The following is a 20,066-nucleotide window of genomic DNA, read 5'->3' as shown; positions in this document are numbered from 1 at the left end:
ACACACACACACACACACACACCTCCCCAAGCTCTCTGGTGTCCCCAGGTTGACCTAAAGAATCTACACAGTATTTAAAACATCCATGTAAGGATGAGTCCAGTGTTTTCATGCTTCCTATCCAATATCTGTTGCATTTGTTTTGTGTTTTACCCACTAAGTGCCTGGTTCTGTCAGCAAGAAGCTGCTGTTCAGTATCATCTCATTCCCTGACTGTCAACTCTATTTGTGAGGAGTGGACATGGCTGGGAGCAGGTCCTGCAACAGGTAGGCAAACTGGGCTTTTTCTTTTTGCATAGTGGTATGGTGAAAACACATAACATCCCACTTGAATGGAAACATCTGGTCAAGATGAAGACAGGCCAGAACCAGACTCGGCTTTTTCCAGTGGAAGAGGAGCTGCACTCAACTGCCAAAGCTCCTGCAAAAAACAAACAAACAAACAAACCAAAATAAAACATGTATAATTATCAAAAACAAGTCCATTCCCAACATATCTTATTGCATCACAAACACAAAGCAATTAAATCCTAGACTTCCTTGTAAGACTGCATATCTCCCACCACCTGTCATGCCAGAATTTTAGACTATGATCATCCTATCATGAGAAATGAGTTGTAGCCATTATGATTAAATCCTAACTATACAGGTCTGACTGGGGGAGTTCTGCAGAAATGGTTGTTCTTCCGGAAGGTTCTCCTCTCTCCACCAACCAGTGCTGGAGCTCTGTCAGAGTGACAATCAATCTTGGTCACCTCCATGACCCAGGTCCTTCTACCCTGGTTGTTCAGATTGACCAGGCAGCCAGCTGTAGGAAAATACCAATACCCTGGTGTTTCTGGACCCTTTCCCAAATTCTGTGCCTTCATCCTGTCTCGGAAGTCTACAGACAATTTCTTATACTTTATGGCTTGGTTTGTGCTCTGACATGCACTGTGGCACCTTATATAGAAAGGTGTTTGTCCTTCCAAATCTTGTCCAATCTACTGAATTGTAGACTCCAACCAAGTTGTACAAACATCTGAAGGATGATCAGTTGAAATAGGATGCACCTGAGATCAAATTTTGAGTATCGTGCAGGACTGTAAGAGAACTTTTTTAGCTTATAGCACTGGTGCTACAGAGGTTGCTGGGTTTTTTTTTAGCACAGAACAAAAAGTTTTAACACCAGCACAAAATGTCTCTAAAATCTCTAAAAACCAAAAGTAGTGCATATCAATACTCAAACACACTGACAAACAACATTAATGCATACAATGAAAACACAATAACAATAAATATCTAGAAACGTGTTATTTGTCCATGAAAATGCAAACAGAATAACCTTTTCATTTATATATATTAATGTAAATGTGTTTAATACATAAGTGTGTGAGTATACGTTGCGAAATGTGTGCAATTTGTGTCATACTGTAGTGTGTATACTGTATGACTTTTAGAGAAATGCATTGGCAGTGTTTTCGTTTGTATGCATATAATACAGCCATAATTGTGTGTGTGTGATATTACACTTCCAGCATGTCTACTGGCCATTGTTTTAATAGTGGTCTACAGATTCTCCATTCATTTTGCAAACTGATATCAAACTCCTAAATTTAGTGAACTGTAGCTCTTCCTTTGCCATGCAATAAGCCACGTTCATCTTCATCTTTACTTCTTTAAGTGCAGCCTCGTCTGCTCTGGTTACTCCGGTCTTTAGAGAGTGAAGAATGGTATCAGCACGCTCCGGTTGTTGTGAGATGAATGCATCCTTGGCCAGAATGTGATGGGTGGTATTTTTTAACATTGTCCATTTTGAATATCAATTTTCCCACAACATAAGGGTTGTCTGATTTTATCTTTTTCAGAGCTTCTATACAGTACTGACAGAAGAGAAGTTGTGCCTTAGCATCGTAAACGAACCACAAAAAGTCCTTTTTCCATTCCGTGTTGTACTTATAAACTTTTCCCTTCTTCTCAGACGTACCTCGGTTTGGTGCAGTTTGTGTTTTTGTTTCTTCTTGGACTCGTTTGGTTTTATTTTCTGTTAAAGGTTTGAAATATCAATCCAGCCAGAAAATCCTGCTTCTGAATTCCACCATCTATCAGTGTTGTCACCAGGACATTAAAGTGGACTGGTGACAACACATGTTTGATATAAGGCTAATTACATTGATACGGTGACAACTGGTTATCACAATAGACTACAACCACTATGTAGCATAGTGACGTAACATGGCTTCATATGTCGCATCTTCCTTATAGTATAAAAAAAAACAAGCAGCTTGCAAAGCTGTCGCACAGACAGTTTTTTTCATAGCCCGTGCAATAAATATGTTGCATTGTACAGCCCTCTCATGGCAAAGGCTGTGAAAACTTACGTACATGCAAGATTTCTTCTTAATAGTTTTTCAAAAATTCAAACTAACTTTGCTCATTTTGTCATTAAATTTTTTTTTAATTTAATCTATTTTGGAATAAGGTTGTAACATAACAAATGTGAAAAAAGTCATGCTTTCTAAATGTACTGTGTGTTGGAGATGACTGTCAGCTACCACAATGTCAAACTTTAGCTTAATATCTGTAAAATAAACTGAGTTGTAGCCTTTTTTGTGGTTTTTGAGATTGATGAGCTGTGGCAGCCATCCTATATCAGGTTAACTTCAAAAGGTAAACAGTTGTAGCCTATACCAATTCTGAAAAAGTTGGGACATTGTGTAAAATGTGAATAAAATCAAAATGCAATAATTTGTAAATCTCATCAACTAATATTTTATTCACAATAGTACATAGTTAACATATCAAATGTATCATTTTTAGGTAGTTTGGAATTTGATGGCATCAACCCATCTCAAGACAGGACAATGGCAACAAAAGGCTGTAAATGTGTGTGGTACAAATAAGAAACAACTGGAGGTTAATTGCAACAGGTCAGTAAGAAGACTGGGTATAAAAAGAGAATTTTAGAGAGGCTGAATCTCTCAGAAGTAAATATGGGCAGAGGTACACCAGTCTGTGAGAAACTGAACTAGAAAATAGTGAACAAACTTCAGAATAATGTTCTTCAATTGAAAAGTGGGAGGACTTTAAATATCTCATCACCTGCAGTTCATAATATTATCAAAAGATTTAAGAATGGGATCACGTGATGCAGCCACTGCAGGTAGACGTGTGTCTGTGAGCTCCGGGTAGGACTCAGCGGAGATGACTTTTATATCAATTACCACATCACTCCAGATATAGAATTTATTTATAAAACAGTGGACAAAGTATTTACTATTCGAACCTGACTTATTGGTGCTGAAATCTAGCTGCTTTTGGGAAGTTTTTTCATCGGCTCGAAGGAGAGTTCTCACATGTGAGGAAGATGGCGACTGATCAGGATAAACCAACACTGAAATCCCTGATGAAGGCTATCCGTGAGTCGAAAGAAAAGCTCACTGGGCACAAAAATCAAAAGACAGATCATATCCAACAAACGCTAACAAAAATAGAGCTATCATTGTCAACGCTGGGCAAACAGGTTCAAGAAATAGAGACTAGAATCGGAGCTAACGAGGACAACCTCTCTGACGCACAAGCACACATTCTCAAAATGGAGAAGGAAATAACTTTTCTGAAAGAGAAAACGGACGACTTGAAAAACCGGAGCAGGAGATCAAATGTCAAAATTATAAACATCCCAGAAAGGTCTGAAGGTAACGATATGGTCGGTTACGTGGAACGGCTAATCCCACGACTTCTCGGGGAGGAACACTTCCCAACCCCGATCACCATCGAGAGGGCACACCGCCTGGGGAGAGCGTCAGAGCGGGTCAGACCTATTCTCGTGAAGTTTCTGAATATCAGGGACAAAGACAAAGTGCTCCATCTGGCCAGGGACAAGGGACGATACAGTTGGACAAGTCTCGTTTTACCCAGACTACAGCATTTAGGTACAGTGCAAATGCTCACTTTCAACAAGGTGAAGAAAACTGTGGGAGAAAATTACTGACTATGCCAGCCGCTACCCTGCAAAACTGAGGATCCGGCATGAAGATGGATGGAAACTTTTTTCTGCACCAGCTGAGGTGGAGGCTTTTCTATCCACTGTTCGGGATGGAAAATGGAACACTTTCTATACAAGATGATATATTATTAATATTATTGATATAGCTAAAAGAAAGAGGTACCCCCTAGCAACACTTTCTATGGACGCTGAGAAGACTTTTGACAGAATTGAACCTGATTTTCTTTTTGAGACTCTAAAAGTTATAAATTATGGTGAGACGTTTCTTAGATATAAAAGAACACTCTTTAATAACCCCAGATCACAGATTCTGACTAATTTGAGTTCTGTCGGATGCCTTCACACTTTCCTGAGGCTGTAGACAGGGATGCCCAAGCTCTCCTAGCCAATTCTCCATTGCTATAGAGCCATTAGCGATTGCTATTCGCTCTGACTTATCTATTAGAGGTATAAAGGTAGGTACAGAAGAGCATAAACGTGCGCTGTATGCAGAGGATCTATTGGTATTTATACATCAGCCATCTAAATCTGTTTCACCTTTACTCACATGCTGTGGGTCATACAGTACAGTTTTGGGCTATAAAATCAATTATACTAAGAGTAAAGCGTTTCCACTTAATATGACAGAACAGGAGACAAAATTATTACCAGGTTCATTTAAATGGTGTCCTGATGGTTTTACATACCTTGGCATCAATATTAGTTCTTCACTTGACCAAATTTACCAAAAGAATTACACAGCATTAATTAACAAAACTAAAGCAGAATTAGAACGATGGATGGATCTCCCAATATCTTTGATTGGCAGAGTAAATTCAATCAAAATGTCTATTTCAATGTATCCCCATAAAAGTTCCAATGACATTTTTTAAAGATTTGGATAAAACAATATCTCTATTTTTATGGCGAAAGAAGATTGCAAGAGTCAAGCTTCTTACCTTACACGCTCCCTATACTATGTGTGGATTAAACCTTCCAAATTTTAGAATATATTATTTGGCTTCCCATTTCTGCATTCTATGGATGTGGATCTATTCAAATGACAACGATACGAGATGGGTCTCAATAGAACAGAAGAATTAAATTCCATTTCATTGGCGAATATTCCTTTCGTAGGTTCAAAACAGCAACTCTCTAAAATTACATCAAACCCCTTAATTATGGCTAGCTATAATGCATGGCTCCAGTTACATGCTCTTTTAAATCTAAACATACAAATATTGGTTAACACACCACTTAAAGATAATCCTAACATTCCCCTGCCAATAGCAGACGGCATATTACAAACTTGGGTCAGAAAAAGGCATTAGATCAAACGGTGATCTTTATACTAACAATGTCTTTGCCAGCTTCAATCAATTATCAGAATTCTATGACTTACATAGTCGCAATCACTTTAAATACTTGTAGGTCAGACACTGGATTAAGAGCCAAACATTAGAGATATTTTCAAATAAACCAGAGGAAACCCTGCTTGAAGCATGTTTATTAGATCCCAAACGCACGAATACAAAAGGACTTATCTCTTTGGTTTACAAAACTGTTCTTGACTATTTACCAACTTATGAGAAATGCTCAAAAAAATCCAAATGAGAATCGGACTTAAGCTGCAAATATGATGACAAAAACTGGAGCAGATTACTAAATTCATCTCAAACAATACTAGTATCAACAAAACACAGGCAAATTCAATTTAACATTTTTCACCACATATATTATACACCATATAGATTGAGTAAATTGAATGCCAGTATCACTGACAAATGCAAGAGATGTAAGACGTCGGTTGGGAATCTTCTTTGTATGCTTTGGAGTTGTGCACACTTGCAAAACTACTGGAATAAAGTAATTCAGATAACATCAGCGGTCTGTGGACACTTTTTAGATTCTGATCCCAAGATTTGGATACTTGGAGATGTTATGTCGCTGAAATTATATCCTTGCAAGAAATATTTTGTACTGTTAGTATCATCCGCAGCAAAAAAGTGCATACTTAAAAATTGGAAAGCTATGGAACCTCCAAACCAGAAACATTGGATCAACGAATTGATGTCATACTGCACTCCTGAAAAGATTCTCCATTTGATACGTGGGACATCGGCAGTTTGACCGGATATGGATTCCCTAAACTAGATTTGAGAGACTGATTTATATTGATCATTACTGTCTTGTCTCAACTTTTTTTTTGTATATTTTCGTTGCATTACTTTGCTCCTATTCTAGCCTTACAAAAAATATTGTGTGTAATCCTAAATGTAATCTTACTGCATATGTTACTACATAGAGAGAGTGGGTGAGTTTTATTTTTGTAGTTTTGTTCTCTCAAAAAAAAAAGGGAATGTGCTATTGTGAGGATGGTTGAACACTCTAAATAAATAAATATATACAAAAAAAAAAAGATTCAAGAATGTGAAGAATTCTCTGACCTCAAAGGAAGAGGCTGAAAGTCAGCATTAGATGCCTGTGATCTTCGGACACTGACACAAATTACTGTAAGGAAACACAGTTCACTGTACTATCCACAAATGCAAATAAAAGCTCTATCATCCAAAGAAAAAGCTACAATATATGTGAACGCCATCCAGAAATGCTGCCATCCAAAGCTAATTTAAAACAGACTGAGGAAAAGTGGAAAACTGTTCTGTAGTCAGATTTTTCAAATTTTGACTTTTTCTGGGAAACCACAGATGCCACGTCCTCAGTACTACAGTATGTTATCAGCGCACCGTTCAAAAACTGGCCTCTGTGATTGGATGGGGGTGCATTTATGCCTATGGCATGGGCTGATTACACATCTGGAAAGGCGTCAATAATGCAAGAAATTATTTAAAGGTTTTAGAACAACCTGTAGCAGATACATGATGCTAAGGAAGGTGATAACCTTTCATCAACTTACCATATATTTGAGCTATCGTTAAAGTAGGGGCACTAGGTTGGGTTATCTACTAATAAAAGATTGATTATACCTTATAGGAATTCAATCATTAGATTACTCATACTGTTCACCCTGAAGGAGAGTAAATTTAGTATTTTAAGGTTTTATTACAAAGATAAACTAAATCAAATAGAATCAATAACAAACAACAATAAAATCAGCAGAACACGAAAAGTTAAAGCTAAGAATTTGTGGAATAATACTCTGAAGGATGACTAGTAAGTACTTAGACTGATGATTTAATGAGACAAAACAAAGTAACAATTAATCCTAGTGATCTAAATGATGATCATAAGTAAAATAGTGACTCGTCACTTTATCTAAACCAAAAACATCCTATGAACAGAAGGTTGATTTAGGATTTACCCATGCAAGAATTTAGACAATTTAAACTAATGTGATAAGGTCTTAGTTTTGGAATTTGGATGAGAAGGGTGTTAATATCTCTGCCACATTTTAAGTTATTTTGATAGAACTGCAGGTGAGGAAGAGATTTTATTAAATGTGCATCAGCTAAAAACCCATAGCTGCTTTCTATCACCAGATCCAGATCCTTACTGGGTTAATGTTCTGGGGCCACAGATCACTCAATCTGTCTGGGTGGTCTTGCTGGCTGATCAGACCAGGAATACCATGAGAGAGGAGGACAAGTTCAGCCAGGACTTAGTGAGGTCTCAGTTAGCCAGCATTTGCCCAAGGTAGCTGGCAGTCAAGGCGATATCTTCAGGGGGTCTACTTGGTCAGCTGATGAGGAAGGTTGTGGGTGACATGCAGCCACTACACCCAGCTTATCGCTAAAGCCATAAAAGTCAGTCTTCGGGTTACTGAATCTCTCTTCCTTCTTCCTTTACTTGTATTTTACTCTACTGGGCTTTATGACAAAACACTTCTAAGCAATACTGTTTTCTTTATATAGGTTACCAAACAAAGATGAAGATTAAAGGAGACATCAGGGAAACATAAAAAAACACAAACTGAACCCAACTGGGGTGGCAAGGCGGCACAGTGGTTAGATCTGTCGTCTCCCAGTGAGAAGGTCGCAGGATTGCCTCCTGGCCTGGGCCCTTTCCGGATGTAGTTTGAAAGTTCCCTCTCGTACATTTGTGGGTTTACTCTTGAAACCTCGGTTTCTTCTCACAGAACAAAAACATGCATGTTAATTGGTCACTGAATTGTCCCTAGGTGTGAGTGAGAGTGTGAATGGTTGTTTGTCTCGTTTGTCTCTATATGGCCCTGCAATGGACTTGCGACCTGTCCAGGGTGTCCCCCGCCTCTTGCACAATGACTGCTGGAGATAGGCACCAGCTGCCTGCGACCCGGAATGGAGAAGCGGGTAAAGAAAATGGATGGATAGATAGATGTAACCAAGTGAAAATCCATGCCTTGTCAAGGCTTTGTTTTCAGCTTTTTATCAGCACACCAAGAAATTATGGACACATATAGACATACACCCTAATGGTGATAAGGCTTTCCTCTTCTGAACAAATTTGAGTGTCATCAGTCTCTAAAAGACAAACCTAATAAAGATATTTTGAATAGTTCAATAATCTCTTATCAAAAAAAATTGTACAAATAATGATCAACCATCTTTATTCACATCTCAGAAGTTACATAATCAAATAAACAAATTTAATTTTCCATGATTCATGTTTTTTCTTCTTCAAGCTTTAAAAGAAGGGTTACCTATCTCTAACTAATTAGGTGTTCACGAATAGTACACAACTAAACAATCAAGATTCAGTAAGGTCAAACTGAGCTTTAGAGAAAGAACAAGTAACTGAGAAGATGAAAAAGGGGGGGGGGGGGGATTCGTCACCCCTTTTTCGATGGCATTATATATTTCAGCAACACAATGTTAAACCATGTTCTGCATCCACTACAACAGCATGGATTTGTCATAGAAAAGTCCAGGTGCTGAACTGGCCTGCCTTCAGTCCAGATCACTAACTAACTTAAAACATTTGATGCATCATGAAACAAAAAATCTGATCCAGGACTGTTGAACAGCTTGAATCTCACATCAGACAAGACTGGGATAACATTTCTCTCTAAAACCTTCAGAAACTGGTGTCCTCAACTTCAAGTTCAAGAATTTTTATTATGTCCTGGGGCAATTTGTTAAATTCAACACTGAAATCACAACTGCTCATTAACAAGCCTGATTGCTGCAGGGATAAATGAATTTTTCAGTCCAGATAATTGCATCTGGTCAAAGGCAATCTGAACTCACCATGGAGTGAGTGATCAGGATCTGTTCTGGCTCCTTTCACTAACCTCTCCTTGTGTAGGTCAGTGGGGTTCTGTAGGACTTTGCCAGCAATTTTGCTGCACATCCTGACAGTCTCCAAGAGTTTGTTCCTCTTCTTACATGTTAAAAATAGGAACCAAAATCTGACCCTCACCCACTGGGCCCAAACAGTTCAAAAATCCACAAGCCAACATATGAGGCCAGAGTCAAGAGTCAAGTGCTGTTAAAAGAAAAGAGGATGCTTCACAGTGGAAAACTTGGCCCTGGAACAGCTTTTTGAGATGTGCTGCTGCCATCAAATTCAAAATGATTTACTTTTTAATTTTAATTTAAATATGTAAGATGTTCCACTGTTAAGATAATCTGTGTGCATAATGTGTGTAACTGTTTTTCTTACCAGTTGCTCAACACGCTCGTACAGAAGAAACTGTGAAAAGTTTAACGGGACCTGATCCACTCTGAACCTGCAGCATCCATCCTCCAGGTCCTGCAGCTCATACAGACAGTGCTTGAAATGGTTGTAGGCATCGCAGGAAATATCCATGTGTTGCAGTGTGAAGTTTAACCTGGTCACACATGGAAGTAAGAAAATACTTTTTTTTTGTATACTCTGGGAACACATAGAAACACAATCACTTAACAAGAAAGCAAGCAGTTCGATATTTTAATAGTTTGAGTCATACATTTCTTCAGAAGATATTTTCACCATTTGGATTAGGGTTCTGTGGAAGATCATGAACAATGAATATCTTACCCATTGTAGATACACTTTGAGATGTATTTGGGAAAATTTCTGGATATAAACTTAATCTTGGCAAAACTAAAGTATTTGCTGTTAACAGAGATAATTTATCATTCAAGATATCCAATTCTGTTTTTTCTATCTTGGAGTGTACATAGCTGACACAATAGTTGATCTTTATAATAAAAAAAAAATCTCTCTTTTTGCCAATACAAATTAAACACAATGTTTGAGTGATGGTCTCTCCTAAATCTTTTTGTGGTCGATAGAATTATTGCTGTCAAAATGATTATCTTCCCACACTTTTTATATCTGTTTTAATATATTTCAAGCTCAAATTTTTTTCTACAAGGACAATAGTCTGATTCTAGATTTTATTTGGAGCAAGAAACCACCCAGGCTTCACCATGAAGTCTTACAGAGGTCCAAAGCTCTGGATGGAATGGACTAGAAAATAAGAAATCCTAATTATTTATATTTTTATTGATTTTTTTTCTCTGTTTCGGTGAGGGGACGCTTTTTTCTTCTCTGTGTTTCATCCCCTCCCATCTGTCCTTATTTTTGATTGTCATTTTTCCTTTGGAGCCACTCTTAAATTATTTATATAGAACTTTTCAGCAACAAGGTGTTACTCAGTTGCTGTGTGAACATAGGCCCATACTGGGCCCGACTCTTGTGAGTCGCGGGCCAGCTGTAGACCTCAGAACTCGCTGGCCGAATGTAATTGACCTTGGAGAACTTACGGGCTCGGTCTGGCATGGAGGACCACATTAATTGGGCTGCTTGGATTTGCCATTGTGATGTACCAGTTAACCTCTTTATGCCGGCTCGAAATTAAGGACATCGTTCTGACCTAAACAATTCTGTTATCTGAATCTGGCTCCACTGAGTTGGCCTTGGAAGGCTGGTTATCTCTGTTATGTAAACTTGATGTTCTTCTCCCATCAGTTCCTCTCCCTACCCCAGGACACCTGTGGATCTGTGATGGCTAGGTCCCAAGGCCGGCTGATAAAACTTTCCATCACTATCAGGACTATAACAGAGAGGCCTATCTGGAACAGTATCCACGGGGGTTCCTCCACCATTGCTGTCACCCTCTCAATTCCTCCCTCCCTCCCTCACTCCCTCCCCACACGCGTAGCTCCACCCCTCCCTCCTTCTCCAATGTCCATGTTTAATGTTGCTCCTCCCACTTTGTCTCATTAGCATAGTTGAATTAGCTTAACCTGTAACTGAATCAGCATTAGCATAGCTGGGTTGCCTGAAACGTTACTTGAATTAGCATTAGCAAAGGTGTAGTTTATCTTAGTCTGTTCAGATGAGGTTTTTAAATTGTAGTTAAGTTTATGTTAGCTTATTATATCTTAGTTTTGTTTTCCTCAGTTTATTTTTGTATGAATTAGTTTTATGCTGCCTTTGCTTACTTAAACTTATTTTAGTTTGCTTGGCTAAGCTTATTTTATATTTTAGTTTAGTCTATGTTTTAGATAAATTTAGCCTAGCTTTGTGGTGATTCTGGAGGTGTTTGTGTTTGTACTTCCTGGTGGGCCGTCTCGGCGGCTGATTGGCAGCTCTTCTCCACTCCCTCCACACCTGCGGCAGATCAGGCTCATCAGGAGACGTTTGGTACTTAAGGCCGTGGTGGGAACCAGACCAGCGATTGAGCATTATTTTTGCCTTTGTGGTAAAGTGCTAAGCCTCTTATAACTTTTTGTATTCGTGTGAACTCTTTTTGAGCTTTTGCATTTTTGTGTTTGCTCCATACCTACCCAGGATTACCTGACCTCTGTGGATCCAGTCTGGTCTGTTTTTAGAACCCGCCACGAAGATAAGATACCTACCTGTTTGCCTGTGCCTGTCTGCCTGCCTGGAAAGGATACTTACCTGTTGCCTCCTGGAGAACCTGCCAACCTGCTACTGGGAAATACTTACCTCATCTACTCACCTTCGTGCTGTGCACCGTTCTTCACACCGTAAGAGCTCTCATCTGGAATTCAACATTATTGACACTTACCTGCTCATTCACAGAGGAAAACCCAAGACTCACTACATCCTCTGTTTTCAGGTCCTGGTTCCCGTTCATCCTCGCTTTACCTGTTCACTGTAAATAAATGCACTTCTCGTTACGTTGGTCTCCCGTGTCTGTCTGACGCCGAGCTGCTCAATTTAGAAAAGTTCAGAATCCTGACAAGCTTAGCCTTCCTGTACAATTAGTTTATTTTAGTGTAGTATATCCTAGTTTTTATCATTTCTGATCTGTTTAGCTGAGGTTTTTAAATCCTAGTTTAGTTTATGTTAGCTTAGTATCTATCTTATATCTTCCTCAGTTTATCTTTAATATGAATTAGTATGACTTCCTAACTTAGTTTTTCATCTGTTTATGTTACTTTTAATCATTTATTTCATTTAGATTATTTTAGCTCATGTTTTAGATAAGTTTAGTTTAGCTTTTTATATTATTGCATGTTTTATGTTACTTTTGCTCTGTATTATTGTGTTTTCATGTTGTAAAGCACTTTGAGCTACCTTGTTTCTGAAAAGTTCTATATAAATAAATTTGACTTGACTTAATTATTTAATTAATTATACAGATCTTCAATCTGTGCTAGGCACAGTTTCATGCGATGCCTGATCATACATCAAACTCACTACACTAAAACTAGGCTTGCAAAAATATTTGACACAATGTCCCCTCTGTATGAACGAAGCCAACAGGCTACAGAGAAATTACTCACACTTTTTCGGAGCTGTCCCTCCATGAAGAGATTCTGGTCTAAATTTTTTCTCACATTGTTTAATGTAACTGGAGAGGATAATGCTCCTAATGTTTGGTTTTTTTTTGCCTTGTTTGGGGTGTGGCCAGCCCCAGAGTGGGGCTCATTTTCAGACAGTTTTGTGAATCATATTGGGCCACTTAAGTTTGAAACTGCTATCAGTTGCCAAAGGAGGACATTCTAAACAACTTCCAACATGCCCGGGGCCTGGCTGTCCAAACAAGTTCACTTTAAGAGCAGACCGTAAGACATTGAAAGAGGTCTCCAAATCTTAATCCTATCAAGAAACTGTGGAAGGACTTGAAACAGGTTTTACATGTAAAAAACAAAACAAAAACAACTCTAATGTCTAACAGCTGAAACAGTTCTGCGTTGAGGGTGGTTACAATGATGGGTACAAGAAGCGTCTCACTGAAGTTATTTTGAGTATGAACACATCAAGGTTCTTTTGGGTTAATGTACTTCTGACAGCTTATAAACAACTGAAAAAAATTAGCCGTAACCAGGTTATACTGACAAACTGTGATGGTGCAGTTGATGTGGGAGAGGTAACAACAGGTGGTTAGCCTCCTCAACTTGCTGTAGTAGTCTAACTTATGAGACAGCTAGACGCACTGATAAGAGATTCCACACTTTCACTTTATTTGGCATACTAACATCGACCATACAAAGCCAGGTCTTCACGGCACTGAACTTATAATGTTTTTTCATACATGAAAAGTAACATAATCTGTGTGCAGTCATACGACAGCCTTACGAAGGGGTGGAAATTAAATATTTTGTCCAAGTAATACAGGTGTGGCAAGTAAAACTGAACTCAGCTTTCCAAAAATAAAATCACAGTTATTTCATGTTTTAACAAGGAGGGCATTTACTTTTTTTTTTTTACATAGGGCCAAGTTGGTTTGGATATCTTTTTTCCCTTAATAAATGAATTCATAGTTTAAAAACTGCATTTTGTATTTACTCAGGTTATCTTTGTCTGATATTATGATTTGTTTGCTGAGCTGAAACATTTAAGTGTGATGAAAAAAGCAAAAACAGAATAATCTGTAAAGGGCACATCCTTTTTCACAGAACTGTAATTAACCATCTAATGCAAAACTGATGGCAGTTTAAAGGTTCATGAAACCACTACAGCAATCCACTTTAATGTTAGCTGTGTTTGGACTAGCCATGAGCCCATCAATCCTTTAAGAATTAAATTCTTTTTCTCAAAATTGAGGTTGTTAAAAACTATCCACAACAAGTAAAAGTTGTTGATTTTTTAAATCCTTCCACAGAACTTCACTACAAAATGGCTGGAATATTTTCTTAATTCATGCAAAGTTAGAGCTGACCATCAACCCAGATATGTGATAATCTGAGACATTTGATGCATTTATTGTCAGAATGTAATAATGTTCCTTTCAGCTTCCATGTAAACAGTCAATAGAGTAACAGAAGAGATACATGTGGAGTATTGGCTTTGTGAGATGAATGTCAGCAAAGCAAAAATACACAACAACAGCATTTGATGGTCATCATATTAACACTACATTGTATCAGCAACAAACAACAGAAGTTTTAGTTTTTGTGCTATTTATCTTACAGAAAAAAACATGCTTACATGTCATGATAACTACTTTCTAAACATTTTTAGCAATTTGTGTAACTTGAGATGGCATTTGTGCCTTCAAACACCATGTGAGAAAAAAAAATCACATTCAGTAACTCTGCTGCAATTTGTTTAATTTGGCTGGACATAATGGCAGAAACCTTATGTCATCAAACATGGATTAACCAAAGTCAAAATGCTAGATTAACTAGTATTGATTAATTTTATCTTACCTTTTCTCTAAAGAGATGAAGACTGTACAGGTGTGAGTAAAACTGCTGCAGAGTCGGTATAATGTTCGGAAAAAGCCATCTGTCAGGTCATCATCATAGCAAACTAGTTGAGAGACACAAACATCAAAATATATGGCTCATTCATCAGACTGAGAACTCACTGCTGGAAAAATATCGCAAGATATCAAAGAAAAATATGGGTGCACAAATCTGAAATTGAGACACACTGAACACAAATTATTTTCACATTTGGCCACAAAATTACTACATCTCTTCAGTTACGAGGGCTTCAGGAGGGTTAAGTAAAAAATTCCTAACTCAGCTTCCACTGAACTTTGAGACAATAGGTTCAGGTAAGACAAGGGATTTGAAACAAACAACAGACATACAGTTGAAATAAAATTTCTTCACCTCCCCGGTAAAACGGCAGGTTTTCATGATGTAAGAACATGAAACCACAATTGAACATGAAACCTGAATTAAATGATTAGGATGGGTGAGCAATAACTTGCTGTGCATGAAGTGAAGTGAAATTCACTTTACAACACAGAAACAACAATCAGGTACATAATCAAATATAGAGATACAGAAGTAAAAACATCAATCATGTATAATCTAAATGAAATATAAGATAATCTAAATAAAATCATGAAACTAAACATATCTAAACATGAGCTAAGACATCAAAATTGTAGCTAAAATAATCTAAATGAAATCATGATAAAGTTAAAGCTAAATTAAACAACAATTAGGAATCTAACAATCTGACAATATCTAAAAAATCAGCTAAGATAAACTAAACTAAGCTAAATGTACAGGAAGACTAAATAAGCTAACATAAACTGTTTTAAATTGTCTTTGATAATATGATGGAATGTTTATCAACCAGCCCAGAGCAGATCCACAGATGCCCTTAGGCAAGGGAGGGGGCAGAGCATCTTGTTTTCATAAAATCTGGGGAGAAATTGAAGATAGCTAGCCAAGTCCAGCGAAGGGAGCCAGAATTCACAAAACAATAATTGTTTTGGGTCAGGCCGACATTGTGTTTTCCGTCTGCCTTAAAAAGTCTTGCTGATACTTCTCAGTGGCGAATCCAAACAGCCAAATTCCAGGTCCATTCCACCTGATTTGAGCGAGCAACTTTCTCCAAGATGAAACCCATCATTCATGAGTCCCGGAACCACAATTCAGTCTGCGGTCCTGTAACAGGATCGCATTCAACTTGCGATTCAGTCCCCGTAACCACACAGTCTGAGTGTAGTTCGCCGAACCCATCTAATGAATTTGACGATAAGTCAGGTAACTGCCTAATCCAAACAGCAGAAGTCCTGTTATCAAAAACACAAATATGTGAAGATCTTCCATGTCTTCCAGAGACAAAATCGTCAGACAAACAATATTCCATTTCCTCCGAGAATCCATTGTGTATCCAGCAAAAAATGTCCCATCTGGGCAGGTGGGCTCTCCCTCGCCCCATCTTCCCGTCGAGAAAATTTGATCAATTGCGTTGAGAGACCAGTTGACCAGTTCCATAATTAATAAATTTTGGAGAATATGCAAAAGACAGGCTCCAAAAAGAGAGCAGGGCAGACAGGCAGAGAGAGGGGGGTGGAGGGGTGGGGGGGGTTCAGGAGACAGAGGGAAAAGAAACACATCCGCATTCCACCAGCAGCAGAGAGAACACAAATTACATGAATGTAATGTAATGTTTTTCTTCTACGAGTTTCAATAAAACTCATCTGGTCCTTCACACCGTCCATGTGTCAGAAAAAGAGCAAAGAATAAGCTACTTCCTTAGATTTTTCCCTTTAGAATAGAAAATTGTAACAGTTCTGGTTCAAGTATGGTTCCACCCAATAATCCATGCTGATATAAATCAATATTAGTTCATTCATTGGTTTGACAACCTACCATCAGCTGCAATGATGAAGCTGGTGTTATCATAGAGATCAGCTATTTCCTCCTCAGTCCAACTAAATGCCACATCAGCATCTACAAAAAACAGACAAATGGATAGGGTTAATAATTCTTCAGGCAGTCAACGTTTCTTATTCATGCTTTTATTTTGAAGGTGTCTAGAGCAGTTTCATGTTCCTTCTTCGCGTTCTTCACCCGATTTGTTACGAGCGATGCAGCAGTCACTGACGATGTGAGTGGTGTAAACAGTCGGGATATGAATGTGTGGATGTTACTCATCACTTCTTATGGTGTTATTTAGTTTAGTGTACGTTTGCAACCTTTAAAACATCCATTTTTTACAGTGAATATGATCGTGATTTAGCTTTAAAGCTAACTGAGCTGTTAGCTTTGAGCTGTTTGTCAGAGTACTTTCAGTTAATATTTCACATTGTTTAGGTTAAAGCATTATTTATGACAAACAATATTAGTACTGATGCATAAGTTTATTCACTGTTGTTTATTTTCTGTGTTTAATTTACAGCAATAGTGAATTAGATCTTTATTTCTTTATTTTCAGAAACTGCTCTGTTCTGTAATGAATACATTGTTCATCAGTAAATCTTCAAACCCCTCTGATGACCAGTGTGTTTTCTGACAGAAGCCCTGTAGTGGTTAGTTAGGAAAAATCAGCCACAGAGGTCACAATCCGTCACAGGTTTTGATGATCAGAAAGTGGTTGATTCCGTTTATAGCACTAAACTAGGCCCATTATGCATCAACATCTCAAAATGTATTTATCAAAATGGCCATAAATGCATATATTTAGGTGAGACAGGACAGCATGAGTAGCACTCTGCTTTTACCAACAGCCCTGCTATCACACCTTGTCAAAGGTCTTAGGCCTTGTCCACACAGGAACATTTTTTTAAGCAATCGTTTTATTTGTTGTTTCTAAAAATGTACTGGTAAATACACCATTTTCTAGAAATGTTTGAATCCACATGGAAACAGAAAACAAATGATGTTGTAACTATGCCAGACCTGTATGTGACACTGTAAAGCTGCTACAGAAATACACCAGAAAAAGGAAATAAGACATGAACCATGCCCATAAATCTTACATGCTGGGTAGGCTGCATACATACAAACCATAGACTGTATGACTGTAGACTGACAACAAAGTGAAACTTCTACTTTGTGTAATTAAACTAAAAAAAAAAAAAAGACAGATTGCAATACAGTGAGTCCTGACTAGGAGTCGTGTCAGTCCAAATATGGTAAATGGCTTGCACTTATATAGCGCTTTATCTAGTCCAAGGACCCCAAAGCGCTTCACACTACAATCATTCACCCATTCATCCACACATTCACACACTGATGGTGGTAAACTACATTGTAGCCACAGCTACCCTGGGGCGGGCTGACAGAAGTGAGGCTGCCATCACACCGGCACCACCGAGCCCTCTGACCACCACCAGTAGGCAAGGCAGGTGAAGTGTCTTACCCAAGGACACATCGGCTGAGACTGACAGAGTGGGGGCTCAAACCAGCAACCCTCCAGTTACAGGACGAACCCTTACCCTTACGTCCTGAGCCACTGCACACAAATATGTGGACATAATGAAAACTTTTCAGGCACAGTATCCAGCAAGGAACAGATGGAGGGCCGGTTTTTCCGTCAGATGTTTAAAGCATATCAGGCTAAATGTTTTATACGTAGGGCATTGATTGTGTTTTTTTATCCAGACCATTTTATTTAAAAAAATTAACAAGGCAGAACAAAACGTTTCAATCTTGACAGGACCAAATACACTGTATTGATATCAAAATAAATGTAAACCAAAAACAGACAGGAAAAAAACAAACAAACAAAAAAACGTAGCCAGAAGCAAATACTATGCTGAATGAGTTGTGAGCAACTCAAATCTGATTTTAAGTTCCAAATGTGTTTTATAAAGGTTTGGATTTTGACTTAGGGCATATTGCTTATCAGTCGCTTTGATTTGTTGGGATAAGTCTACCCAATCTAGGACTTTCTTTTAATTATGCTGTGAATTCAATTATCTGCCACCTGAGACAGGTTCAAGTGACTGTTATACCAATAAAACAGAGATTTCAGGGGATATGTATTAAGGTCTGGTAATAGTCAAAATAAACATTTAAAAAATTCTACATAATCTGAGACGGGTGTGTAAAAGTTAGCTAAAACCAGTGAGTTGTATAATTTACCTGTAACAATAACACTTGAATCTGTCTGCAGTCACAATATGTTCAAAAGAAATATTGTTGTATCATGCGATGCCTGATCATGCGGTGCCCCTATGGGTAGATTTGGCTTTTCAGAACAGTTTATAAACTCCATCAAGGCATTATATAGGTCTCCAACTGCAATGATAATATCTAACCAAATAAAACTTCAAAGAGGCTGCCGCCAGGGATGTCCCCATGGCCCATTCCTATTTAGCCTGTTTATTGAACCCTTAGCACAGATAATCAGACAGAAAGAAGAACTTAAGGGTATAAACATAAATGGTATTGAATACAAAACTTGTTTATATGCCGACGATGTTCTGGTAACTCTGCTGTACCCAGACTCTACCATACCTGTGCTTATGAATGCCCTTAAAACAATTGGATCGCTTTCTGGATACTCTCTTATTGTTAATAAAACCCAAGCCCTTCTATTCAATTTTACTCCCACCCAAGATTTAGCTAGACAATATGATTTTAATTGGAACTTGTCACACATCCAATATTTGGGAGTGTGTATATAAAGGGCCCTCTCCTGTCTTTCTATCTGCAACTATGAAAACATAACAAAGATAACTAACAGAAATATGGACAGATGGGCTATATTCCCCCTGGATATTGGTGAAAGAATTAAGAAATTAAAATGGTGATTTTACCCAAATGACTATTTTTTTAATGCACTACTTGTGGAGATACCCCTTAGTCAATTCAGAGAATGGGACAGATATATCTACATTCGTGTGGAAATAAAACAAAAACCTGTATAAAGTACTCAATCCTACAGTTATCGAGGGACAGGGGAGGTATGGCTTTGCCATGTCTTAGATATTACTACTTCACAGCCCAGTTAAGACTTCTTGATTGTGGTATGATGAGTCTTATGCGGCTAGATGGAAAGGGTTGGAATCTTCCCTGACTGAAATACCACCACAATCTGTACTGGGTTGTGTACATTGCATAAAATCAATTCTGCAGCTTGGGAACTTCTGTCTAAGTACAGCCATTAGAATATGGCTACAAATTATAAAGATGTTTTGGCTTCAGGGACAAATTAGGGTTCTGGGCTAGCTTGTTTTTGACCCGCATTTCCTACCGGCAAAGTATGATCATAGATTCAAACAGTGACTCCAATTGGGCATAACAACAATCAGTAAAATTATTTCTAAAGGCCAGATGGATAGTTTTCAGAACCTCTCAATCAACCTCTCAGCTCACTCATCAGGACTATCTCTTCAGCCAGTTGCGTGGGTGGATGAAAAGGCTGTCAGGGACTTGTTCTGCGGTGTCTGCGGGGTCGGTGGTCGACGCTCCTCGCCAGGCCGCTTCAGAGGGGGTCGACGACGCCTCAGCTCCACGGGCGGGTCTGCCGGACGCCGCCGCCTCTGCACCACGGGCGGGTC

At 38.4% G+C, this 20,066-nt stretch overlaps 1 protein-coding gene across 1 annotated transcript in view; it reads right to left on the bottom strand.

The window, feature by feature from the left end:
• Positions 1-225: 225 nt before the first annotated feature.
• The window catches only part of mettl22 (methyltransferase like 22), a 39,096-nt gene continuing 19,255 nt past the window's right edge, over positions 226-20,066 (bottom strand). Inside the window, exons 9-12 of the mRNA XM_017439453.3 lie at positions 16,429-16,509; positions 14,518-14,620; positions 9,569-9,737; positions 226-421 (exon numbers count right to left, since the gene is read on the bottom strand). Of these exons, the coding sequence (XP_017294942.1) occupies positions 347-421; positions 9,569-9,737; positions 14,518-14,620; positions 16,429-16,509 (428 nt within the window). The 3' untranslated portion in view covers positions 226-346. The remainder of the gene's footprint in view (positions 422-9,568; positions 9,738-14,517; positions 14,621-16,428; positions 16,510-20,066) is intronic.

Source organism: Kryptolebias marmoratus, linkage group LG12 (assembly GCF_001649575.2).
Source record: "Kryptolebias marmoratus isolate JLee-2015 linkage group LG12, ASM164957v2, whole genome shotgun sequence".
Lineage (NCBI taxonomy): Eukaryota > Metazoa > Chordata > Actinopteri > Cyprinodontiformes > Rivulidae > Kryptolebias > Kryptolebias marmoratus.
This window is presented reverse-complemented; position numbering and strand designations above follow the sequence as displayed.